This window comes from Elephas maximus, chromosome 5 (assembly GCF_024166365.1).
Source record: "Elephas maximus indicus isolate mEleMax1 chromosome 5, mEleMax1 primary haplotype, whole genome shotgun sequence".
NCBI classification, from domain to species: Eukaryota; Metazoa; Chordata; class Mammalia; order Proboscidea; family Elephantidae; genus Elephas; species Elephas maximus.
The window spans coordinates 105,219,291-105,246,527 of NC_064823.1; the positions used below are offsets into that span (position 1 = coordinate 105,219,291).

At 34.8% G+C, this 27,237-nt stretch overlaps 1 protein-coding gene across 6 annotated transcripts in view; it reads right to left on the reverse strand.

Moving 5' to 3' along the window:
• Positions 1-405: 405 nt before the first annotated feature.
• EXOC1 (exocyst complex component 1) overlaps positions 406-27,237 on the reverse strand; it is a 64,098-nt gene continuing 37,266 nt past the window's right edge. For 4 of the 6 annotated variants that reach the window (XM_049886243.1, XM_049886241.1, XM_049886245.1 and 1 more), the window contains 11 exons: positions 26,990-27,139; positions 21,763-21,868; positions 16,715-16,759; positions 15,243-15,406; positions 14,577-14,684; positions 13,046-13,122; positions 12,285-12,513; positions 8,668-8,851; positions 5,985-6,184; positions 3,061-3,255; positions 406-1,081 (listed from right to left, as the gene is read on the reverse strand). In XM_049886243.1, the coding sequence (XP_049742200.1) occupies positions 929-1,081; positions 3,061-3,255; positions 5,985-6,184; positions 8,668-8,851; positions 12,285-12,513; positions 13,046-13,122; positions 14,577-14,684; positions 15,243-15,406; positions 16,715-16,759; positions 21,763-21,868; positions 26,990-27,139 (1,611 nt within the window). In that variant the 3' untranslated portion in view covers positions 406-928. The remainder of the gene's footprint in view (positions 1,082-3,060; positions 3,256-5,984; positions 6,185-8,667; positions 8,852-12,284; positions 12,514-13,045; positions 13,123-14,576; positions 14,685-15,242; positions 15,407-16,714; positions 16,760-21,762; positions 21,869-26,989; positions 27,140-27,237) is intronic. The other 2 variants (XM_049886244.1, XM_049886242.1) reach the window with 1 other exon arrangement.

Genomic DNA, 27,237 nt, shown 5'->3' on the forward strand with positions numbered 1-27,237 from the left:
GGCCTTTCTTCTGAGGTGCCTCTGGGGTGGAGTCAAACTTTCAATCTTTCAGGTATCGGCCATACATGTTAACTGTTTGCATCGCCCAGGGACTCCTCCATTTATTTAGGCCTTCTTTACTATCTTTCGATAGTTTTAAAATTTTTAGGCCTTCTTTACTATCTTTCGATAGTTTTAAAATTTTCTCCATGAATGTCTTACCCTTATTTTGTTAAAATTTTTTACTAAATATTAAATATATTTGATGTTGTTATAAATGGCACCTTTTTTTATTATTGCATTTTAAGTGTTTTCTGGTGTATGGACATGTAATTAATTTTTGTATACTCATTTGCAAGAATTTGCTTTTCTACAGAAGGTAGCTCATAAGAGACCAAAGAGTAATATGAGCAGCAAGTGTAACTGTTTTAAAAATTTCTTTATTGGCATTGCTACACAGTCACATAATCCTCAAAATCCAAGTTTACAACTGGTCATCACATGAGCTTCCTTATCCATATACATACTAGGCAGAGGGGAAAAAACAACTCTGTACAATATTTTAGTAGTTACATGATTCGTAATAGTAGTAGTTAGTTAGTGAAAGCTGTAAGAACTCCCAGTGTTTTACACATAGGGTAACAACTCTCAAACACACAAGGAGCTAGGTTAAAAAAGGAAATGTTCCTGTTCAGTCAGAAAAAAAAAAAACGCTAACAGCATTTTATGATGAGATAAATGTTTTCAGTTAGTGTACAACCTATTGGCCAAATATAGCTGCCATACAGGTTTGTACTTAATTATTTATAGTATGGTATTACCCATTTACTTGACATTTAATACATAAAATTTTAAGTCTGGGCTCTCAAAGCAGTAGCTTGATATTTTTGAATAGTGTCTTGTGTACTCAGAGTGCTTTATTAGTTTATCAATTCTTCTTTCATAAGGTTTAGTGGGACTGTGCAATGCTGGAGCAATAATCCAAAATGTCCTGAATGGTAAATTCCATTGTAACACCAGACCCAGGATAACATCGAGCTATCAAGCCTTCAAAGTGCTTGTATTGGCGTATAAATTCATCCTGCATGGAGTGCCACACCACCTTAAAGAAAAAAAAAGCCATTCAACTATGAATAGAAATAATACACTATCAAGTACACAGAAATAATGTCAAGACATAGTCTAAGAATTTGCCATAGTATAGCGGTTAAGAATATGCATTCTGGAGTCAGAATCCTAGCTCCTTCCACTTTCAGGATTTGTGATCTCGAGTATGTTCATCACTGCTCTGTCTCAAGTTCTTTATGTGTGAACTGGAGTAATAATGACACCCTCATAAGGTTCTTGTAAGGACTAAATGAGTGAATGTATGATAAGTGCTTAGAACAGCATTTGACACAAGTGAGTGCTTACTAAGTTTTAGCTATTATTATATCTGCCCCCACATTTAACCTGTTATTTCACAATTACATATGCAACTAGTGATTAAACGAAATGCAACATTTAATGCTTATATTTCAGATAAAAGTTAAAAAATTTCTTTATCTAAAATTGATTATGCAAAATGTTGCTGTGGAGGACACCAAGGTGAGTGTCAGACCCAGCATCTGCAATCAAGGAATTTATAACCCAGCAGTGGAGACTAATATACAGACAACTGTCTGGTAGTGCAGTGGTTAGGAACTATGGCTGCTAAACAAAAGGTCAGCAGTTCGAATCCACCAGCCGCTCCTTGGAAACCCTATGGGGTAGTTCTACTCCGTCCTACAGGGTCACTATGAGTCAGAATTGATTTAATGGCAATGGGTTTGGCTTTTTTTTTTGGTATCTAGACAGAAAGAAGCCTGGTGGTGCAAATGGTTAAGTGCTTCACTGCTAACTAAAAGACTGGTAGTTAGAACACACCAGCAGCTCTGAGGGAGAAAAGACCTGGTCATCTCCTCCCATAAAGATTATAGCCTAGGAAACCCTACGAGGCAGTTCTACTCTGTCAATATAGGTCACTATGAGTCAGAATCGACTCCACAACACACAACACCACAATAATAAGAACATTGAGAAAATGTGACAGACTCATTAACGTAATAGTTACTAGATTATATTTCTTGAAGCTTATTCTACATCCACACAGTGCAAAGTGCTTAATGACAGCCTGGTCAGGGTGGGTACTAAGATCATCATCCCTATCAAACAGCTGAGGAAATGTATTCTTTCAGGTTTTTTTCTTGCTACATTTCATAAATCCTAAATTCCTGTCATCTTAGACTTATCATTAGTTCCTAAACAATATTAACACTTTTTGCTTTTCATCTTTTAGCTCATGCTATTTCTTCCACCTAGAACACTATCCTCTCTACTTTAACTGTTAAAATACTACCTGATTTTCTGAGGCTAACACAAAAGCAGTATCCTTCATGAAGCCTTTCATGATATCAGAATTACTCTCACTCATTTCTGGGCCTGTCAGTATAGTTTATAAAGAATGATGGCTCAACTGGAAGTTTAAATCTGGCTCCACCACTAGTTAGCAATGGGATCTTGGTCATACTACTTAACTTCTCTGAGCTTTGGTCTTCTCATCTATAAAACTGCAGTAACAATAACAGCAGTGCCCACTGTATGAGAGAGGTATTATTTCCACTTTTCAAATAAGGAGATTGGGCCTCAAGGAGATGAAGTAACTGTCCCAAAGCCATGCCGGTTTCTCCGTCTAGATTATGAAGCCATCCTAACAGCGACTCCCATGCTCAGAACCACTCTACAATACGTACTGTACTATGTACTGTTTACTCTCCCTAAAATCTGGACGACCAAACACCAAAAATCTCACCACAATGAGAATACAAGAGGAGCAGAAAACAGCCATGTAAACTTATGGAAATATTATTTCTTTCTTCCTTACAATTCATGACTCTACTCTGTAATTTATGGAACTTCTCTCCTACACTCAAGTTAGAAAACCTGTGGCATTTCTAGGAGAATATTTTGGAGAAAATATACGCAAGGGTCTTCAAGGTTTTCCTAAATTTTAATTTTAATGGCTGTATAATACTTCATATAATGAAAAAGAACTAAGCATACCTGAAGTAAGTTCTCCTCTTCACACAAATGTTTATCAACCTTCTTGTAGAGGTTATCTAGACCTTTTTTCACTTCCTTTCCAGGATACTCTTTAATAACTTTACGAAGTTCTTGTTTGTTAAATGCAAGTTGGTAGCTTACTTCCTCTTCTCTTATACCTTGCGCTACACGAGCTTCAACACCTTCAAAGAAATGCTTCAAGGAAATGAAAAGAAATAATGGCTAAAAACGGCTCTTACAACCACTTAAATTAAAAAAAAAAAAAATCTGGTTATAAAATAGCACATATTCACTGTATAAAAACTGGGCAATGTATGTATGAAAATATAAAGAAGAGAATAACAATCACTTATTATCACACCACTCAGAGATAACCACTGTTAACATTTTAGAGTTTCTCTAGTCTTTTGATGTATGAGTACACAGATGAGACTGTAATTTTGTATCCTGCATTTTTCCATTTAATGTATTTTTTCCTAAGTATAAATTTAAATTACTACAAAATATCCCACCCTGTGAGTATAGTATAGAATATTTAATACTTTTACATTTTTAAGTACAGTAATCATAAACACCTTTTGGACGTTAAGTATTGACCCACATTGTGATTACATTCTAGCAAAATTTCTAGGACTATAATTACTCAGTTGAGGAGTATAAATAACTTCAAGTATTCTGAAGATCCTTCACATATACATATTGCTTCCCAGGAAAGTGTCATGGACTTATAATTCTATCAGTGGTGTATGAGAACGCTACCTTACCCATACCATCATCAGCAAACAACCCTTGCCATTTTGACAAGTGAAAAAAGTTTGTTTTATTTCACAATTCTTTGATTATAAATGAAGTTAACATGTTTTCATAGATTTAGTAGTGATTCAGAATCCTTGCCCATTTATATACATTGGGGTCTTTGTGCTTTTCTTACTGATTTTAAGGATTAAAGAGATCTTTTATATTAAATATACTGATTGTTGTATTGTTACAAATACTCAAGTTGTTTTTTAGGTATATTTTTCTTAATATGGAGAAGTTAAAATTTTTATGTAAATAAAACATCCCTTTACTTTCTATTGCTTTCAAGATTTATATGCTTCTGACCCTTGGGGGGCCCTGGGTCTCACAATGGTTAACCACTGAACTACTAACTGAAAGGTTGGCAGTTCAATCCCACTCAGAGGTGCCTCCAAAGTAAGGCCCGGCAATCTGCTTCCGGGAGGTCACAGTCTTGAAAACCACCTGGAGTAGTTCTACGCTACATGCATGGGGTCGCCATGAGTTAGCATCGACTCGACAGCAACTAACAATAACAATATCCCTTTTAGAGATCACCTATTAACTCATTTTCTTCTAGCTTTTTAATGTTTTTCATCTTTAATATGCAGTCCTTTAATTTTCTACCCTCCTTTTCCCCAAGCAATTTTTCTAAAACCACTTACCGTGTTAACCCAGCCATTTGCTACTAATTTGTGAAGGTTTCTTTATCCTGTATTAAATTCTTACGTATACAGTGGCATCTCTTTGAAAATTACTTAGAACAGCTTTATTGATTGATATGCCTATACCTGCATACTATACAATAGAATTTAACACTGCTAAGCCCAATTCCTGGAGCCCTGGTGGTAACAGTGGTCGTGAGCTCAGCTGCTAACCAAAAGGTCGGCAGTTCGAACCCACCAGCTGCTCCCTGGAAACCCTACGGGGCAGTTCTACTCTGTCCTATAGGGTTGCTATGAGTTGGAATTGACTTGATGGCAAGGGGCTTGGGCTTGGCTAAGCCCAATTCCTTCTCATTAATTTTCTGTAGAATTTTCTTACCAATTATTATTTATTTTTCATTAAATTATTATTTTTTCAGTAGGTTAGTTCCTGGTGCTTTTGTTTTTACATAAGCTTCTAACTGGTCATTACTGACACACAGGAGACTGGCTTTTACATATTTATTTTGAATCCTGCCACTTTACTGGAGAACAATAATTTCAACATATATACAGGTAATGATAATCTTGACTCTTCTTTCTGTAGCTCTTATTTATGTTTCATGTCTTATTACACTCATCAGAGCTTCTGTAAGAATGTTAGATAATAAAGGATCTAATAATGTTTTTGATTTACGAGGAAATACTTCTCATGTTATAGTCAAGTACCATATAGGCTTTAGGTTTGAGGCAGGCCATTTATCTTATCAAAGGAATAAGAATTGGTTCTACATTTGACTGGCTGTCTTTTAATTATTTCTTTGAACTGTTGATAACAGATACATATTCTTTATTTGACTCTAATTTCAAGTTAAAAATTTAAGAAAGATGACTAGCCATATTTTGGGCAAAGTTAGAACGGTCCCTTTACGCTTTCGTTATGTTAAGTTCTCTGAAGTCGCCCTTTCTTAATTTTAATTATCAGACTTGCCCCAGGAAATGACTCTCCGGGGGAAAAAAAAGAGGAAATGGCAACAAACAAAGCAATTTTTGGTTTCCTCTTGACAACATTTTTGAAAACTTTACCTGGCCTACAGATAAAGGTTGACCACTCACGATATAAGAAATAGGTAAGAAAAAAAAAATTTTTTTTTTTCGGGTCTGATATAATTTTAAAAAAGCCTAATTTAGGTTCATATCCCAGTTTTGCTATTTACAAGCTACTATAACTTCAAGCAAGTTTATTTACTTTCTGTTTCTTCATTTATAACATGGGAACACCATCTTTCCTCCCACCATTGTTTATAGGAATTAAAAGAAATAATGTATATAAAGAATCTAGCAGCGTCTGGCACACTAGCAGCTTCAATAGCTGAATCCCTTCTCCCATATCCCCCTGTACCAATATATGAGCAGATTTAAGATAAACGTCTGCAGTGTTATTCATATGTAAACAGATGTATTTTGAACCAGGAAAAACAAACTCATTGAAAATATACTTACGTTCAGTTTTTCAAGTGGCTGTCCTAAAGAGTAAATGACATAAGACTGAAGGTGGTCTGTGTATTTTTGTTTGGCTTCTTTTTTTTCAGCTTCTAGACATGAGATTTTCAAACGAGAAAGAGTTGCAAAAATATGGTGAAAGTTTTCCATCATAACAACATCCCTGGGGGTTTTCTGGCTTTCATTTGCTACTTTCTCCACTAAAATAAAAACAGGAAAAAAATGTAACATCTCTGATATGGCTACATTTAGGTATAAATTATTTATATGATAGATTTTTTTTTTCCATTTGTAAGTTTAAGAATTAAGCATATTTCTGGACATTAATAAAATATACTATACTGGAGAATTCTTCACATTCACCTAAGCCTAATAAAGAATAGCCTCATATATATATGGAAATGTATTATGTGATAAAGGTGGCATTTCAAATCAGTGGGGGAATTGATGTATTATTCAAATATATTAGGACAACTAGCTGGCCCTCCTGAATACACTAAACTGAGATTCTTATTTTATGTCTTTTAGCAAACCAAATTCTAAATTGCTTAAGAATTTAAAATGTAATGAACAACAACAACAACAACCCTCAGTTGCCACGGAGTCCATTCTGGCTCATGGCAACACCACGTGTGTCAGAACAGAACTGTGCTCCACAGGGTTTCAATGGCTGATTTTCTGGGAAGTTGACTGTCAGGCCTTTCTTCTAAGACACCTCTGGGTGGACTCAAACCTCCAATTTTTCCATTAGCAGCCAAGCACGTTAACTCTTTGTACCACCCAGGGACGCCAAACAAATAAATAAGCGAATAAAATCGTAACTACTAAAGAAATTACAGATAATTTAAAAAGTTATTTTGTGATAGTGTGGCCTTTCTAAGCATGGCCTAAAACTTAGAAAAAGCCATAAAAGGAAAGGTGGGTAAATCCGACATAAATTTTGAAAACTCTTATACAGAAAGACACCATAAACAAAATTAAAGGCAAACTGGAAACATATCTTTGTGGAACACTAGTGATAAAGGGTCAACAACCTTTTTATATAAAAAAAACTCAGAGATAAAGATCAACACATCAGTAGGGGAGAAATGGGCAAAGGATATGAATGGAAATTAGCAAAAGAGGAAATACAACTGGTCAATAAAATGTTCACTCCAGTAACCAATGAAATGTAAATGTTTCAAAATGATGATATACTATATAGCCTATTAGGATGACAAAGAATAAAAACATTGATAATACCCAGGAATATCTAGCATTGGTGTGTGTGGGATGGAAACCTTTACTGACTGCTCTTGGCACTAAACCGGTATAACCTTTCTGAATGGCAATCTGGCAAAAGCCTTGAGAAACACACAAATCCTTTGACCCAGTAATTCCATTTTTAGTAATTTTCCCTAAGGAAATTATCAGACAAGTAGGCAAAGACATATACAGGAAACTAGAAACAAATTAAATGTGTATTGATAGCAGATTTGGTAAATAAATAATGATACATTAAAAAAATGATACATGGAATACTATAAATCATTAAAAATAACTATGATTATCTGCATTTATTGACAAGGGAAGACACTAGGATTATACAGCCCAGCATGTTCCAAAACCATATATAAGGTATGATAAAATTTTTATATTAAAGAACACAAACACACACACATGCTGTATATTTTTCTATCAATGTATTAATCACAATGTGAGAGGGAGAGGGGCATATATTGAGAAGTATGGAAGGATAAAAATGTTATCTCTGTACAATGAGATTATAGGTGATCTTAATTTTTTTCTTGATTTTTTAAAACCTATTTTCTGATTTTGTGAGCATATGGAGCCCTGGTGGTGCAGTAGTTAAGGCTTGGCTGCTTAACCAAAAGGTCGGCAGTTCAAATCCTCTGTCCTACAGGGTCGCTATGAGTCATAATCAACTGGACAGCAATGGGTTTGGTTATTTTTTTTTTTTAGTGAGCATATATTACTGTACAATCAGATAAAGTAAAGCTACTTTGAATAAAAAAAGTCAAGCACATAATCAATTATGACATTTATCTATCTTTTCCCTAGACTTGCTTCGACTGAAAGTATGTTACAGTGAGACAATTCCACTCACTGTCAATTGTTTAGCTTTTAAAATTTCTGAATATGTGCAATCAGGTTGCTTATTTCAAATTAAAGGACATGTCCAAACTGTTTCTGTAACTAAATAGTGGGATATGACATAGGAAGAGAGTGAATGACAAAAAAAAAAAAAAAAAAGTATTTTAAAATCTAAATAAAGTCTAAAAAAGACTAAAGAAGCCATCTAATTTATGCCCTCATGTAACAGATATGAAAACTGAGGGCTGAAAAGGTGAGCTGATTTGCTTAGAGTTACACAGACACCACTGCACATTGTGCCCAGAAGTCTCTTGTTAAACGCAAATGTAATCTGGGAGGTCCATTTTTTTGTATTAATAATATGACTTTCAATTTTACATAGTGCTAAGACTTAAAAGTGGTTCTTTATGATTATGAAAAGGTTGCATTTACTACTTATTTTCCAAGTTTAATTTAATTTCAGAAAACCTAAAAAACAAAGACTGTAGAATATAGAATTAACAAACATCTCTATCCCCAGTTTCCAAGTGACCAGAAATAATGAAAACAATCAACCCAAAAAATTCCTTAGTATACAACAAAAGCATACCATTGACAAACACTCCTCTGATAAGTTTGGTGTACGCTTTATCTAGATCTCCACGGCGCTCAGCATTTTTAAAGATTGATTCTGCAAGTCCAGCAAATTCCTCAAATTCAGCAACGAATGGAAGAATTCCTACTTTACTCTTCTTTGAGATCTTTACTTCTTCCATCTGCCTTATTTGGTTACTCTAAAGTTAGGCAAAAAGCAAGGGAGAGAGACAGCTAAGCAACTTAGAAGCTACATGTTATAATAACTGCATATATCATAGGGGCAGGACATAATTCAGAACCTAGAACATTTTGGACGCTTACTAATTGAAGACGAATCACAACAGGGATAATTAAGAAAAACTACTTTTATAGACTTAAAAATACATAAAAATGTTTCATCTAAGAATCAAAAAATCAAAGAAAAAGCCCAAACTATGTAAAACAAAATGCAATCAAGGCTTATAAGCCTCAAATCTCTGTTCAAAGTAAAAACAACTAATAAACCTTTCTATCACTCATCAAAGAAAAGTCCAAGGCGACTACCCATTTCAGGTCAGAGCAAACCAGAGAACACACAGGATCTCTCCAGGTTATTTCTAGTTAGTGACTATGTGGCCAAGTTTGAGAACCATAGACATTTTCTATTTTCATCAGTCTAAAATTTGTTTGGATAGACAAATTGTTTTTTTGTTTGTTTCGGAGGGGGAAGGGAGGGTCAGTATTTCTATTATGAATTTGCATTTATATATGGTTTTCTGTATGTTTATTAGTCAAGAATTAGTTCACATCAAAGTGCTTGTACATAATGGTGGCAAAGTACAAAAGGGATGCTTATATAGACAGAATCTAGACATCTAAGTTCAAAAAGATCCACTCAGTTATGAATCAATTGTGGTTTTGTGTACTAAGGGGGTCTAGAGTTCTGTGTGGCATTTAAACGCACAGGATACAGATTATAATCTGAATATAATTCAACATTAATAGGAAATGTTCTAAATGACAGTTGCCTTCTCTGGCTCTGTCATTGGTGGGGTAGAAAGAATGTATTCATTTAAGAAAAGAGTCATCAATGAAATCATTCTGTGACAGAGACATCCAAAATTCTCTTAATTGACCAAAAAATCCAGTGCCGTCGAGTCAATTCCTACTCATAGCGACCCTACAGGACAGAGTAGAACTGCCCCATAGAGTTTTCAAGGAGCGCCTGGTGGATTCAAACTGCTGACCCTTTGATTAGCAGCTGTAGCTCTTAACCACTACGCCACCAGGGTTTCCAGCTAGTAGCCCACTTGTAGTACTATCACCAGAAGGACACAGGAGTATAGTTAAGACTATTTAAGACACAACCTAGATGCTACCATGCTCTGTCCATGTGCTTTAACCAAATCATACCATTTTCAAAAGCTTAAGGGTGCAAATCTATGTCACTACAGTATGAGGAATCTTGAAAAGCAAACTCCACACAGGTAAGGAATGTACTAGACCGGAGGGTCGAGCTTGGTAGCATTTAACGTGTATGTTAATTTTGAACCTGAGCTCTAGTTCAGGTATGATTAGCTTTCTTCACTCGGTTCTTTACCGAATAGATAATGCTGAGCTTAGACACCAGATGAAACTGCTAAATTCAAATGCTATCTGTTCCATTTTCTGTAACAATGTGACATTCATGCTTTTTGCTCACTACACAGACCCATACTTTTTTTTTTTATTGTGCTTTAGGTGAAAGTTTATAGAGCAAATTAGTTTCTCATTAAGCAGTTAATACACAAATTGTTTTTTGACACTGGTTGCCAACCCCAGATGTGTCAACAGTCTCCTCTTCTCTACCCCAGTTCCCTGTTTCCATTTGCCCAGTTTTCCTGTCCCTTCCTGCCTTCTCGTCTTTGCTTTTGGGCTGGTTGTGCCCATTAGTATCATATATGTGACTGAACTATGAAGCACGTTCCTCACGTGTTATTGTTGGCCCTACAGACCTGAACGGTGAACCTCAGGAGTAACTTCAGTACTGAGTTAAAAGGGTGTCTGGGAGCCATACTTTTGGGGTTTCTCCAGTCTCTGTCAGCTAACCCATTAACTTTTGAACTTTCTCATGCCCCAGGCCCCGCTCTTGTCCTAAACACTAAAACATTTAACACTTACTGAGCACATACGATCTAGTAGACACTGTGAGAAGACCTGGGTTAAAGTAAGAGACAGAGAGGGATGATTGGTGGCAGAAGGAATCATCCTTCTCTTTAGTGGCTACAGGTTAAGTCCTTTAGAAATATATGCAATTTAGGAGAAAATGTGAATTTATTCCTTTTCCTAGATTAACATTCTTTAATGAACTATATTAATTACTACTATTATTACCACCACCACCATTACTAGCTATCAGTTATTAAGCCATTATTCTGTGCCAGGCAATGTGCTAAGCGCTTCATTTGAGCCCATGTCTACATCTACCTGACACCATATCCTTTGCTTTTAACAATGGTGTCCTACTGGGCGGAGAGGTATTATACAAAGTTTTATTTTACCGGTAAAATCAATTAGGCCTTTATATTCTAGAAATGTGTAGTTCCATCTATGTCACATTGGACTCATTATCTTAGCCTTTGGTAGCTCTTCCTTTCCTTTTGGCTATTTGCCTGCAGTTACATCTTCTAGGTGACTACCACCTCTGAAGAAGTGAGGGGAAAACAGGAAAAAACTTGAAATGATCAAATTTTCACAGTATTTCAAATACCACGTAAAATACTTCCGTAGGGAAGGAGGACTAACAAACCTATTAAGGTGACATTAAGTTTCTACAATGGACACAGATTGCTTTTACACATTCAAAAACCCAATAAATACTATTTTTCAAAAAGTATAAAGAATTACATGGATTTTAATTGCTCTTAATTTTTTACCTCCCATTACCCTATGGATACGTAAGAGCTGAATACAACGTAGAGGTTATCTAGAGATTTTAGTGATTTCATTATGTTTTCACTTCTAAGAGCAGAAACATTCAAAAGATACATATTCTCTTTTACATACTAAGTAACAGATAAAATGAAACATTTTCTTAGGACCTGGCCCAGCTCAACTTATGCCTACAGACCTTACCAAAAGCTAACAGACAATAACGAATTGTTAGTGACTTCTTTTTCTATTAGATCAGGGAAAATGATTGTTGGAAGCTCTTTTAAGAACAATTGAGTCTTAAAATAAAGCAATACAATTATCAAAGTTATTAGTTAAATAATTAACTGAAATTGCCAAAATAATTAAAATAATCCAATTATTAATTTTTTTATTGGAATATATTAAAAGAATAACTACAATAAATCCAAGTGATAGTTTCAGTTGTTTCATTAAATCACTGGTCACTGATCAGTAAACCAAAGTGTGGGTAAACGACCCAGTGGATCTCTAAGCAGCTCCTCTGCCAAGCCACCTATCCCAGAATCTGCCGATTCACAGTGTAGAAGGGAAACTAGCTCTGCTCAGTGATCTTGCAGCCAACACCCTGCTTCACTGTTTTAAGGGGACATGAAGAGCAGGTCTCCCAAAAGATAGCTGGAGATCTCTTAATTTAATACATTTACCTATTTTTTTTTTTTAAATATTAATTCGAATTCTAAGTTATTTTTAAAAACTTACAATGCATTTGTCAAAGTTCCTTTTGACAGTCACCAAAACATTTCCCAATGTAGTACTTAGAAAGGAAGCAGGGTCCACGTTTTGTGCAGTCCATACATGATGACTCATTTTGACCAGCATATAAAGGGAGTTAAAGCTATCAATTTTGTCTCCTAATGCAATTAGGTTGTTTAGTTCTGGCTCAATGCAACGAAATATTTTAATCATCATTTGGCGGATCATATCTTTCCTGTTCAGAAATCATATAAAATATAGAAGGTTATTATAAGCTTCAGGTGAATTCATCTTTAATTTTAATCCACTTGGTACACACAAAATGACTAACATTTTAGATTTCAAACTAAAAAATTCCAAATATGATGAACTAATCACTCAACAACAGTTCTCAATATAAGCATTTTTTTTTGAAATTCAGTTTTGTCATTCAAAATAACTTTATAGCATTTGTAAAGCTGGGTCCTGAGATGTGCGTTCTGATTTCTGAGAAACACACTGCAATTCAAAGGCTACTGTCTACCAGCAAACATCACAACTGATTGCATTTTTTGTGATTCCTGAAGCAAAGAAAAGCCAAAGACCATTTTATCTCCTTATCTTAACACTGTAAGTAAAATGTTTAATAAGACCATGGATGTGTGCCTTGGTGCTCTGAGTGCTGTCAGGTTAGAAAGTCATCCAGACCCCTAAATGAGCAGCACCCCTCCATGTCCAACTTAAATTATTTCCCCCATAGTAAACAGTAGATAATAACCAACACATACTCAGAGGAAACAGGCAGTGGTGTGCCAGAATTATATTGCCGTGAAAATGATCCTCCGTCCAGGTCTTCTGCTTCAGTCTGTAAAAATTATTCAGGTAATAAAAGACCAACAGTTTGACTAGTTTATAAAGCAAAAGCCTGCTCAGTCTTAAAATTCCTAGGAGAGAATACATTATGAAAAACAATGATTTTTAAAGGTAGTATTACTGATGAAGCTATATAATTATGTTCTTTAAGAATGTTCATGAAATGTTTTGTTCTTAAATGCTAGCCAAGAATTACTGTGGAGTGAGAAGTTGTGTATGTGTGCAGGTGAGAGGAAGGAGACAGGAGGGAGGGAGACACATAAAGGAACAGGAGGCTCAGGTGGGGCAGGAAGGGGTGGGCAGCTCAGCAAAATATAGAAAATATCTAGTATCAACTTTCGGGAGAGAATAAAAAATGAAGGAAATCTCATCAATCATTCTAACAGAACTTCAGGATTAAAAAAAAAAAATGCTCTAAAAAATTCTTAGAGGCCAATAAGTAAACAAATTCTACAACCGTAACAACAAACTCCAATTATTTGCAATTTCAATTAATTTCTCGTTTGCTTTATGACTTAAATGTTTGTTCCCTGAGGCATAATTTTTTGAGATGATCTTAATTTAAAAATCACTCTATTTGTATTATGCTTTTAAGTTTTTCAGAATATTCTGGCAAATCTCTTAATTTACTCTCTTATGCTAGCTGGGAGGCATAAGGAACAGGTATTATTCCATCCATTTTTCAGATGAGAAAACCTGGGAATTAAATAATTGGCCTAAAAGTCCCATAACTAGATAGTGAAAAAGCCAGAACAAAGGTTCACACCTTCTGAGTTTCACTAGATTCCGGTTTTTTGCTAGACCATGGGGTATACACTTAAACATCATTTTTTTTTGATTATAATGTTTCTTGGTAACTACTAAAGTGTGAAAATTGTTATTTAAATAGCGATTTTCTGCACAAATCATGCACAAGAGGAAGTTAAGCTCTGGTTTAAAAGATGCATGCAATGAACCGTGAATATTATGAAATAAGAGGTATAAACATGTTTAGTTGGTCAGCTACTTACATGAGTAATCATATGAGAGAAAAAACTTTACTAGTTTTTTAATGTATTATTTCTTAACTCCCTTCCCCCCACTAAAAAAAAAGTTTAGGCTTAAAACATTCTAGAATATTAAATTAGAACCCCAAACTCCAACTATGATTGCTTTCATTCTCTTGTGGTATGACAAAAACCCTTTTAAAAATCCTTATATTGTAAACTCCTTCTTTTTCTGTTCGGATATTGAAATTGTGACCATATATATTAATCATAATACTAAAAAACCCACTAAACCCACTGCCGTCGAGTCAATTCTGACTCATAGCGACCCTATAGGACAGAGTAGAACTGCCCATAGAGTTTCCAAGGACCGCATGGCGGATTTGAACTGCCAGCACTTAACCACTACGCCACCAGGGTTTCCAATTATAATACTGGCAAAAATAAATGTGAAACATACCATAGTTCCAGGCATACTCTGATGTTGCTGCAGTTTGAAAAATTTACTTATGAAGTCCTGTTCTGCCAGACACAGCGGCTCCAGTTCACTCAGTACCTGTTCAAATATCTAAAGAAAACCAAAATGATCCTATAATGAAAGAACTGCGCTAAATGCTTAAAATGACATTCTACATTTTATTCACTTTTCAATCTCAATAGAATTACAAACTCTTCTAACACTGGCTAATTGGCAAGGAAATGAGGTATTAATGAGGTAGAACAAGGCCATGAACATACCTAAAATAAAACTCACTGTTATTCACTTTAAATCTGGAAAGAGGACTACAAAGATAAGCTTTTTAAACTTATTTTAGGCAATGCAAAGAAGAATTAGCTTCACAAAATCTGTTATTTCCTCTTTGTAAATGCTCAAAGAACTTACATTTTAGATGCAGGCACTTTATGAATGGCAACAAATAAACTTTAGTAAATATTTTGTTACTTAATTGGTAATTCACATTTTAGTTGCCATTTTACTAGTATTCTTTTTCAGATTCAGAACTAGAAAGTTAATGTTTAAGAGAGCCAACAGAGCCCACATCTTTGAACACATTTTAAGTAGTAACAAACTGCTATTAGAAAACTAGTATTAATGTTTAAGTATTTATTTGTTCTTTTACTTTACCTTATCAAATTTGGTTCTGTCGGCAACATCAAGGTCAGAGGCGGACATGTTTCCCATGTCCAACAAGGAAGAGGATTGAGATCTGCGATTCCCTGAACTCTGAACACTGAGTTTATTTAGACTAGAAGTAGATCCAGTTAATTTCCCAGAACTTCCATGAAGACCTAAGATGTAAGAAAACTTTGAAAGTTGTGACCTCCATGAATAAAAGAGTCATAGCACAGATTAGGAGCTATCTTCCATTGTTTTGGTCTTCCAGGGCTTTATGTAATGTTATTTACCAGGTGGGACATGTTAAAGAGTGTCCTTATCTTTCATTAACATTTGTGTCCTATTCCTGAGCATACTGTGAACAGAACTGAAAATTGCAAAGATACATAGAATAGGACTGAAAGGGACCTTAAAGATCAGACAGTCCTTGCAGCCCACTCAGTTATAAAGATAAAGTTGCCTGGTGATACCTTGAGACTGAAGTAGACCCGGGTTTCTTTTTCATTCAAAAGACATGAATACGGATGAAGGTCAGTGACCCATTAGTACACAAACTAACACGACTTTGTTATATTTCCGAAGAAAAACTTCCATATCCCAATATTACTTGTCTCCACATTAAATCAATATACTAGGTTGAGCCATATGAAACTGACAATAACTGATCATTCTTGTCCTATCAAAAAGTCAATTACATACGGTTCAAATTAATACATTCCTGAAGCCAGAGATTCTGTCTTTATAAGTGAACTACTTACCTAACAGTTCTTTACAAACTAAAAAAAAGAGAAAAAATACCCTGGAAACCTCTTTAAGGTACAACTAAAATGTAAATACATACATCACCAACCATATCAGTCTGGGACATCTGTATTTGGGTATAATCTATCATAAAAAAAAAATCTATCATAGCCATGAGGAAAAATGGAAAAAAGATGGCTAGCATATCCTACATACATCAAGGGATTAAAGGATTCAATTTTTATAAGAAGATGTGATGCTTTTATTCAGAATTAAATACAAATAATCAATAAAATATTTTTTAATCTTCTTGAATGTTTCTCAGTTAACCTGTATTATTTGTTGATGGTCAGAAAGGACATATATTATGATGACATAACAGAAGAATAAAAGGCAAACTTTGGCTTCAGTGTGTAAAATCTGACCACATCTATACAAAATTTTAAAGAGTTTTTAAACACAGCCTGAAAATAGAAGTATAACGGTTAAGCCTTTTCATACATTTCTGACACGACATTCTCCCACCTGACATATAATTTAACTATTTTAACTCTAGGACATATTTCTTGGATACAGCCATGCCACTACCATCATGTTGGTTTTCTTTCACCAATACCTGGAAACTCAAAGCAATCAATATTTTTGGTGTCAACTTTTTTTTAAGACAAAGAACTAATTTCTACACATTTAACAAACAAACATGGATTGAGAATACCTACTAATACACTAAGCATACTCACTCTCTGTTTCCTGTTTGACAGCACTTTCTTTTCGAGGCAGTGTAGCTGTGATGGATTAGGTTGCAAGCATCAAAGACAAAGACAAGTTAATAAACTGCATTTTGCACAAACCATGCACAAGAGGAAGTTAAGCTCTAGTTTAAAAGACACATGCAAAGAACTATGAGCATTGAGTAATGAGTGGTGTGAACACGTTTAGATGGCCAGCAACTGTTCAAGAAATCATGAGAAAAAAGTTTACTAGTCTTTTAATGTATTGTTTTTACTTAAATATTCAGCTAAAATGTCTATACTTGTAACCATGACCCCTCACACATTTAAAAATTTTTTTTTTTAATGTTTATGAAAGTAGTACACTTATTTGGAAGTTTTGGTTTTTTGAGAAAATACAGTTCAAGTAAATAAATTTAATACAGTAGAAATTCATTAGAATGAAGTCGTACATTTAGACAGTAAATGCATCAATGGTCTCATATTCCCTGAATGCTCCAGAAATGAATCTCCACTGTACTAAATGATTTCATACTATATCAGATAAACAATTATGTGAACAGGGCTTTAAAGCCATTTAAAAATTAAATATCAAGCTGAATTACTTAGAAATTAGCTTTGTAAACACCCAGGATGAAAGGCATCTATCATTACACCAATCATCAGAAGATGGGCGAATAGCAGGGTAAAACTAAGGGAATGGGTATAATAAAGGTAAAATAATTTGAGTTCTTTTAGGGTCATCTGGCATTTCTCTTATTCTAAAACTTCTCTCAATATATTTATCAGATCAATTTTAGAGATCACCTTGTGAAACATTCTAGACTTAATTATGAATTAATGTGAAAGGTAAGAAGAAAATCACAGAATGAAGCAGAGTATTAAAGAACACTGTAACTATAACCTAAAAATATTTTTTAAAACTGAGAACAATGTGTCAACTAACACTATTCCTACAATACAAAAGCACATTTAAAGGCAAAAGTCAAAGCATAAGCTACTAACTTGTCACACCAGAGACATGTATATCCTCCCATCCTTGGCCACCTGAAGCTCAAGGGAACATGAAACAATAAAGCTCAACATTAGTTGTAGTGACAGAGATCATGCTGGTGCTACCAGCTAGCCATCTGAACAGTACCTTCAGTTGGCCTTAAGGTGTCACTGTTGTATGTTCTCCAGTTCCAGAGCAAAGTGTAATACTTCACATAGTTTATTTAATAGCCAATAAAGTATATGATACTAGTTAAAAAAAAAAAAAAAAAAAACACTCAATGCTGTTGAGTCAATTTCAACTCATAGCGACCCTGTAGGACAGAGTACAACCACCCCCATAGGGTTTCCAAGGTTGTAATCTTCACAGAAGCAGGCTGCCACATCTTTCGCCCATGGAGTGGCTGGTGGGTTCAAACCCCCAATCTTTCAGTTAGCAGCTGAGCGCTTAACCACTGCACCACCTGGGCTCCCTATCGTACTAGTGTTGTTGAAGTTGTTAGGTGCCATGGAGTCGATTCTGACTCAGCGATCCTATGCACAATTAATCTCTGCCTAGTCCTGCACCATCCTCACAATCGTTGCTATCTTTGAGCCCTCTGTTGCAGCCACTGTGTCAATCCAGCTCATTAAGGGTCTTCCTCTTTTTTGCTGATCCTCTACTTTGCCAAGCATGATATGTCCTTCTCTAGGGAATGGTACCTCCTGACACATGTCCAAAGCACATGAGACGAAGTCTTGCCATCCTTGCTTCTAAGAAGCACTCTGGCTGTACTTCTTCCAAGATAGATCTGTTTGCACTTCTGGTAGTTCATGATACATTCAATATTCTTCATGAACACCATAATTCAAACGCATCAATTCAACCTCGACATAAAGAAAACAAAAATCCTCACAACTGGACCAATAAGCAACATCATGATAAATGGGGAAAATATTGAAGCCATCAAAGATTTCATTTACTTGGATCCACAATCAACGCCCATGGAAGCCGCAGTTAAGAAATCAGAGGACATAATGCATTGGGCAAATCTGCTGCAAAAGATCTCTTTGAAGTGTTAAAAAACAAAGATGTCACTTTGAGGACTAAGGTGTGCCTGACCCAAGCTATGATATTTTTAATCGCCTCATATGCATGTGATGGTACTGGTGGGGCTCATACAAACAGGTCATATAACTTACCAGCAATGAGTAACAAAACAATACTCAACATAAAGTTTTAAATATCTTTAAATAATCCCCACTAGAATATAAGCTTCGTGAGAATAGGGTCTTTGGTCACTGTGCTTATTGCAGAGTAGGTAACTAAATGAATCTTCCAGCTAGCCCTGGGTTCAGTTACATATTCAAGACTTCCTTTGGAATCAGTGAGATTTCTTAATTTAGTAGAGAAACAAAGAATGAAAAAATTATTTTGACCCACCATTTTTAAGATTTTGAAATACTAAATAGGAGAGGGGGTAATCATATAAGTGTATTTTAAAATCAACAAATGGACTAAAATCATATATATGTTCTATTTAGCTGTAGGAAAAAAAAAAACATGATTTTAAAAATAATTATTAAATTTCTTTTACCTGCCATTTCATTAAGTACATTTGTAGAATACAAAGAAAGAAAAATAAATAAATAAATAAATAAAGTATCAATACTGACAGAAAAACCCTACAACTCAGGATATCAAAGTAGATATATTAATCAAAAAATAATGACCTACATAAAGAACTTGTCACAAAGAAAATATTATTACCAGGCAGCTTTAATTTACTTTGATTATTTGATCTAAATAGATGTTATAGGAACCCTGGTGACACAGTGGCTAAGTACTCACTGCTAACCAAAAGTTTGGCAGTTTGAGCCTACCAGCCACTACATGGGAGAAAGATGTGGCAGTCTGCTTCCGTAAAGATTTACAGTCTTGGAAACCGTGCTGGACAGTTCTACTCTGTCCTATAGGGTCACTATGAGTCTTTTTTTTTTTTTTTTTAAGTAGATGTTAAAGACTTTAGTCAAGAGTGGTTCAAAACAAGGAACATTCCCCTGAATTTCTCTGACTACACAAATACATTCAAACTGACTTTCTATTCTCATCAGCATCTATGACCCAGAATTCCCAGGGCATCTAAAAAACAAATTTTATTTATAATCAATTTTAATTCATTGATAAGTTATCCTTCCAAAAATTTCAAGTTTTTATTTTAACTATTAAAAATTCACTTAATTTTAATCATTGAAAAGAAACTTCAAAAAAAGTACATTCTGCCTTATTCAGAACTTCTCAAATCATTTATATTTATCTTTAAAATCCTACCTAATAGAGTCAGATCTTTAAGATGAATCAATTTTTTTTTTTAATACTCTGAATTCTGTTTATTGTTTAGTTTTTCTTTTCTTACAGCTGATCCTATCAAAATAATTGAAACTGTAATTTTCTGGTCCCATCAATTATCACTCTCCTATTCCTTACCACATTATTTAACAGATATATAAAAGATATAATTTTAACTGTTTTAAAACTATAAAACTACCTTCTAAAACCTATATTATGGTAATTAAAAATATTTTTTTAACAAGGTAATTTTAAAACTTCTCAAGAGATAAGAAAACAAAAAAATTATGTGCCTGACAGGTTAATGCAACAATATCATTAAGACATTATTACACTCGACTTAAATGATATTTTTATTATGTCATTTATCTTAATACGCATCTTAGGCTTGGTAAACTATTATGCTACTGGAATTTATGACTTGCTCAGGAGATAATTCTAGAAAAATTTCCCTTTTACTTCCACTTTTCATATATTGAAGAAGAGTTTTCCCAAAATAAAATGGTTTACCAACAAGTGATGACAAATATACTTAATGAAAACATTAAACATGTAACTGCATTAATAATATGCTGTTTACTCAAAAAAAGCATAACATATCCACAGTGAAAACACTAACGAGGATATAAACACACCGCTGTTTAAGAACAATTAACCTTTAGGATGAGTTAGCATTTCTGTTTCCAACAGCCTACTGTCCCAAGATTCTTAATCAGCATCTTTACCAAAGTGTAGCACATTTGAACCCAGATTCAAACCATTCCAAATGTCTGGACAAGCAGAATCAATATATTAGGGTTGCATTTTTAAAAAACTGTGAATTACAAAATAATTTTGTACTAAAGACAGCCTTCTTCATCCTAAAGAAAAAAAAAAGGAAACATGTGCTATCAATTTTCAATCCTGTTTCCTGATTATCGAAGTTACTTAGGGCACAGGCTCTTTTCAACGAGCAAATGCTAAACTCATTATTCTAAAGGGGAGATATGCAGACACACTGAGGAGTACACATCATAGCCGTTTAAGGCCAGGTTTGACTTCAATAGGCACAGAACTCCATCCAAAGGAACTCCAGGGATAGGTGCATGCAAGAGCAGAATGTGGCCTCGGCAAATCACTGTCCTCACGACGCGATACTTTCACTGGCTAGACTTTCAAATGACATTTTTTTTGTGTGTGTCTATTTAACATATTTACAAGCAACAAAAAACATGCTTTAAGATTTCTCTTTGGAAAAATAAGACATTCAGAGAAGAAATTTTGGTGACATTTTTATAGCCCCTTAGCAGGGGAGAAAACACTTAAGTTTTCTTTTTTGTGATTCAAAACAGCCAGTGAAAAGTAAGGAGAAGTCAGGAATCACTTATTTCCCTGCAATGACTTAAGAGACCAGTGACTTGCCCCCAAATTGTTAGAAAAGATCTTGTAGGGAGTCAGAAACTGAACTCTCAGCATGTCTCTTAGTCTAATATTTTCTCTACCAGCTGCACTTCATTTTCTGGTCTACTGATGGTCCCACAAATATATATTTTAATTATAGTGTGAATACACAACTGAGTAACTGTCAGAGTCACAGACTGTAGAATTTTAACTGGTAAAAAACACCTTTGCAGATATACATAACATTTGTTCTGTGAAGCACCTAAAAATCAAACCAATGTAGTTAGACCTACTTTCATTAATAAAACCATTTTTATATAAAAAGAAGACAATGAACTGAGGTGCCTAGGCTTACCAAACTTCTTGCTTTCTTTAGTTGTGCCTGTCATCTTGATCTTTGCAACTTCAAAAAAATCTTTGATTTCTCTCTCATACAGTCGTGATAAATAATCCATGTAATTCTTAAAATAAAACATGTACTTCTTATTAATAAAACAAATAAAACAATTTCCATTTTTCAAACCCCCCAAATCCTTCATGCTTGTTTTAAATTTTGTGATCTAAAACACTGATGCATTTCATAGGATATAAAAAGCAGGATATTTTCTGTCTTAAAAAAAATTAAATAGGCATCGTAACATTAATAATTTACAAAAATATAAGAGCAAACAATCTCAATTGTACTTTCAGTTTATCATATTATCTTTCACATAATTTTAATATTGTTGCAATCACACTGTCCAGGCTATCTGAGTTGGCGCTCCTTTCACATACACACTACAGACATTTCTTCAGTCTCTACAATTTAATGACTGCACAGTATTTTGTTTGATATACTACAATTTAGTGAACTAAACCCCTAAGACAGGACACTTAAGTGTTTTCAATGTTTTGCTATGGTACACAATGCTACAATAAGCTTTTTGTCTCTACTGAATTATTTCCTTGGAAAATTTCTTAAGAGTGAAACTCTAGGGCCGAGGAGTACGGGAATCTTTGTGAGTCTTCCTCCATGCTGCCGTTCTGCTTTACAAACGGCCATGCTAATACACAGTGTCAGTGGCAACGAAGGGGCACATTCAGTTTCACTGAGCCCTTGTCAGCACAGGGTATTACCCCAAAATAGGTTATTTCCAATAAGAATTTAATTAGTATACCTTACTATTTTCATAAATAATTCATTTTCTTGAAACAAATTTGATTCATTCTAGCTTAAATGAAAACATCTGTTCTTTGGCATACAAACACATATATTTGTCATCTGGTTATCGTGACACAAAAATCTTTTATACCACCAGGAAGGCTCCTCAATAGTGCGAGACCATTCATTTTTCTAAGTCCTAAGTTAAATGCTACAGACGAAGTCTAACTAAATTTAAATAAATTGTACCTGGCTATTCTTTCATATATATCATGGAATCTGAGTTTCAATTTCCTTTATTATTTCTAATTAATATATCCACATTTTTAGAACAGGTTTATCTTCCTTTAAATATCAGTTACCCTTTTCAAAAGGTACATATAATGTAAATATTTGAGTACTGACTCACAGTTCATCACTGATTTTCCTAGATATTATATAGATCTATCCTTATAGTTATTTGTACCAAGCATAATACAGATCCTCTCTTTCTCAATTAGTGGGAAATATACATTTCCCCACATAGTCTCTGCAAGAAAAGTTAAAGGGGCAATTCTTTCCTGTGACCTTTGGATAACTTTAAAAGCAAATATAAATGAAAATATACCCTAAAATTAATTCTTATTTCATTGAGCTGTCTCCTTTTTCAATGGTACTCAAATGACTGGATACCTTTTTTCCCCAAGCACTCAACAGAATTCACTGATAGGAAAGGCCACAGGTAGATGTTACACAGGACCTAACTTAAATTTTAACTACCATGAGTTTAAGTATTCTGGGAACTGTTTTTTAAATTTCCTTTCGTGCTGACTGTACATTCTTACATATACCTCCATGTTTTACATTTTTTTATACAGTAAGGCAAATTCTACAAACGCAGAACTAAGGTTGAAAGATGTCGGAGTAATCTTCAAGTTTGACCATCAACCCCAGGAGGTTATTAGAAGAGGAAGGTTCATTTTCCACCCAAGCATGGATGGCTCATCTCTATTATTAACTGCCCTACCTGCATAACCAAGAGCCACAGGTAAGGGCTCGGGGAGGAGGATATCTTGCATGTACCTGTCACAGTCCTGGGGAGGAGACTCTCCCAGTAGTTGAGCTACAGGACCAAGGCATCCCTATTTTCCATAGGCCCTAATTATGCATACCCCAAATTAGGGCTCTGCTTAGATTCAGCCTAAGTACAGCTGGAGCTGTGGCTACTGATTTTTATCCGTAAAGAATTTGGAAAGTGGAGAAGGATGGCTATTCCTATTCCTGCCCAAAACTGTAAGCTGTATACATCCAACCAAGATGCAAATAGCTCCCTGGATTTAATTATTATTTCTTACTAAAGAAACACTGGTTTGTTTCCTTCTTTCTTTGTTTTCTTCTTTAAGAAAATTTTAAAATAAAGTTCCTGCTTCTGACAACACTTTAAGAACCAAATTAGATTACGAGGTATAAAATACACAGTCTGTCAAAAGTTCAAACCACAGGATCAAGTAACATTCCTGGGAAATGTCAATTTCACAGAAAAGATCATTAATATTATCCACCAAAAATATACTCTGAGCACAGAATGACTCTATAAATCATCTCCAGGTTGGCTATAGTCTTATTTCTTCACTTGAAATTACATCCATGAATACTGCATTATATATAAAGATAGGGCAATATACTCACTGAGAACACAATTAGGCAAAAAGCTTATTGATTACTTATTTGAATATTCACTAGGGGACAAAGCACTTGTTGGCACAAAACTCTTAAGGAGATAAAATTTATGTTTAATTATTCAAAACATTAATCCTCCTAAACTTCAAAAGGCAAAGAATTCCAGTAATGTAAATGTTTTTCCTTAAGATATCTCCAAATCAGAATTCTGTTGAATGAAAACAAAACAAAACAAAATATAATACAACAGTAGAGTTGCGTAACACTTAAAAGACTAATTCTGAGGAACAAAAGAATCTTATCTAAAATGACTAGCCAGATACTATGTATATAAACATCTCAGGAGATGAACATTCGTTTTGAAAGCATTTTTATTATAGTTTTTATATTAATACTTGTGATTTAATATTATTTTTAATAACATTAATTTTGCTAGAGTTTACGTCCTCTTTTTCCTATGATGGCAGTTTAGAAGAAGAGGGAATGAGATTTTACTTTAAACAGGCAAAGACACTTCGAAGAGAAAATCCAGGGAGACTGGGATATATAAGAATATCCTATTGGCAAATACATTGATATCACTACATTGTTAGCAATGCAGAATCTGTATTTTTCTTACCACCGCCCTTCTCATAAATTCCTACCTAACCTTTTGCTTTCACCTGAAACATGTACCTAAGATGCCTGAAAGTTGTTGTAATAATTATTTCATTAAGAATAAAGATAAAATGGGTTCACGTATAAAAGTAATCCTTGCGAGGGTAATCTACATTTATAAAACACTCTGAAAAAGAGTGTTTCTCTTTGAATAAAAGTGGCAAAATAGTGGCAAAACTAGCCAAAAAACGGGAAGATTTTGTTATTAAATTCCCGGTTAGGAAATTCTTGGTCACAAGCATATGGGTGTAGGAGAAGAGCCTTTACATCAACAATTCTAATAGTCTTACTCTACAGAGACAAATATATTGGTCTTTCAAATTCAAGAACATCTTTTAGGGTCATATTGCCCATATAATTAAATTCATACTAATTATTAAAACAGCTTATTCATTACTTGGATTTTTATTCTTAAACTCCAAATTCATAACAACTTACAAATAAAAGCTTTTAAATGTTTCCTCATACACTTCAGAATTTTAATTAAAGTGCTTCTTCAGCCAGGAATATCCAGAATACTATTAGCTACTTATATATTTGAGTTAGATAGGAGGCAATCCTTAGCTCCACTTAAAAAAAAAAAAAGTGACATGGCCAATTCCTATAGTAAAGGTCCCAGCACAAGTGCCAGTAGGGCACTGTACCTTAGTGCGTCCTACTACAATGGTCATTTATTAAATCTAAGTCAGATCATGTCACTCTACTGCTCAAAGCCCTCCAATGGCCTCCCCATCTCATTCGCTGTAAAAGCCAAATGCTTACAACGGTCTATGGCCCTTCCCAATCTGCTCTACCCTGCCCTAGCCCTTCTGATCTGCCCTTCTAAGCAACTGATCCCAGTTCACTGTGCTCCTGCCATGCTGGGCTCATCACTGCTCCTCAAACACACTGGGCTCACCCTTGCCTTAGGGCACTGTGCCATGCCTGGAATGCTTTCTCCCCAAAACCCACACTGCTTACTCTCCTTTATCTTTTAAATCTGTGCTCAGAAGCCACCTTCTTTTGACACCTTCTCTGACCACCCTCATTTGAAAATGCAACCTTTCTCCAGTCCTCGCATTCCCCTCCTTTGCTTCTGTGTTCTCTATAGCACTCAGTACCTTCTGATACTCTGCATAATTAACTATCCTGTCTGCCTTCTCCACCAGAACGTGCACTCTAAGAAGGCAAGGAATGTTAGCATTCTTGGCATCACCTTGCTCTTCCTGCATCTGGAGGCTCTGTTTCGATTTACGTTCTCTCTCTATTCCTACTACATGTTCTTGGTTCAAGACTTCATTTCATCTGAATTATTACACCAGGTTCTTAATTAATTTACCCTATCTAGTCTTTTCCCCTGCTTAAAAGATGCTGTTAGGTCTCATGGCTCATCTTTTTCATCATTTTTCAGTGCTGAAGAATATGAAATTTATGCTCTGGTCAGGCTTGCTTCCTCATTGTCCTAAGAAAATAGCATACTTTTCCTGCCCTTATTTGTACATCTTACTCCCCACCCGTGCAATAATCACCCTCTTATTTCTGGCTTATCTAATACCATTCATTATTTAAAACCCAATTCAAGTTCATTATCTTCTATAGAGTTTTCCCTGATGGCTTCAGAACAGTGATTTCTCCATTCTGTAAACTGTCATATACTGTACTTAAACTTTTCCAGTTTAGCACTTAATTTATTGCTGATTGTTTTATTTATGACTGTTCTTCCCAGCTAGACTTAAAGCTTATCAGAGATAGAGGCCTGGAATAGTGGAATGCTTGCTTAATAAGGAAGCACTTAATATGTGTTTAACAGAACACACTGTAAATTCTTAGAAGACAAATACTTCACTCGCACATCTTCATAGTCTCTACAGTTTCCTGTTTGCACACTGCATATTAAAGAAACTCAGGAATAATTACAGCATTTAACTAATACATTTTATACAGAAGTTCAAAATTTAGCTCTTCTTTATCCCAGCAACTAAAAGAAATGTTATCACAGGTTAATGAGCACTCAGAAATTATGTTCTGCTTTTGCAAAGAACGTACTACAATATTTCAAATGTCACTTGGGGAACTGAATACATGACCTCTTGATTCAAAGACTATGCTGTATATACTCAGTGAGCAATTCCTGTCAACTCCATACCTTTGTTAGTCCCTCATATTTTCCATAATCTGTACTCTTCAACCATTCCATTAGCTTGGCATATCGGAGCAAGTCTCGATGAAATGGATGATGATTAGGTAAAGTCAGTTCAACAGAGTGTTGGGCAAGAGTTGAACTCTGATCATGGCCCTAGAATGAGTAAATACTAAGTATCACTGACAGTACAAAGAAACATTGTTATAATTGAAAATTCTAAACAACAACCATATGTGTCCAAGCGAAACCAA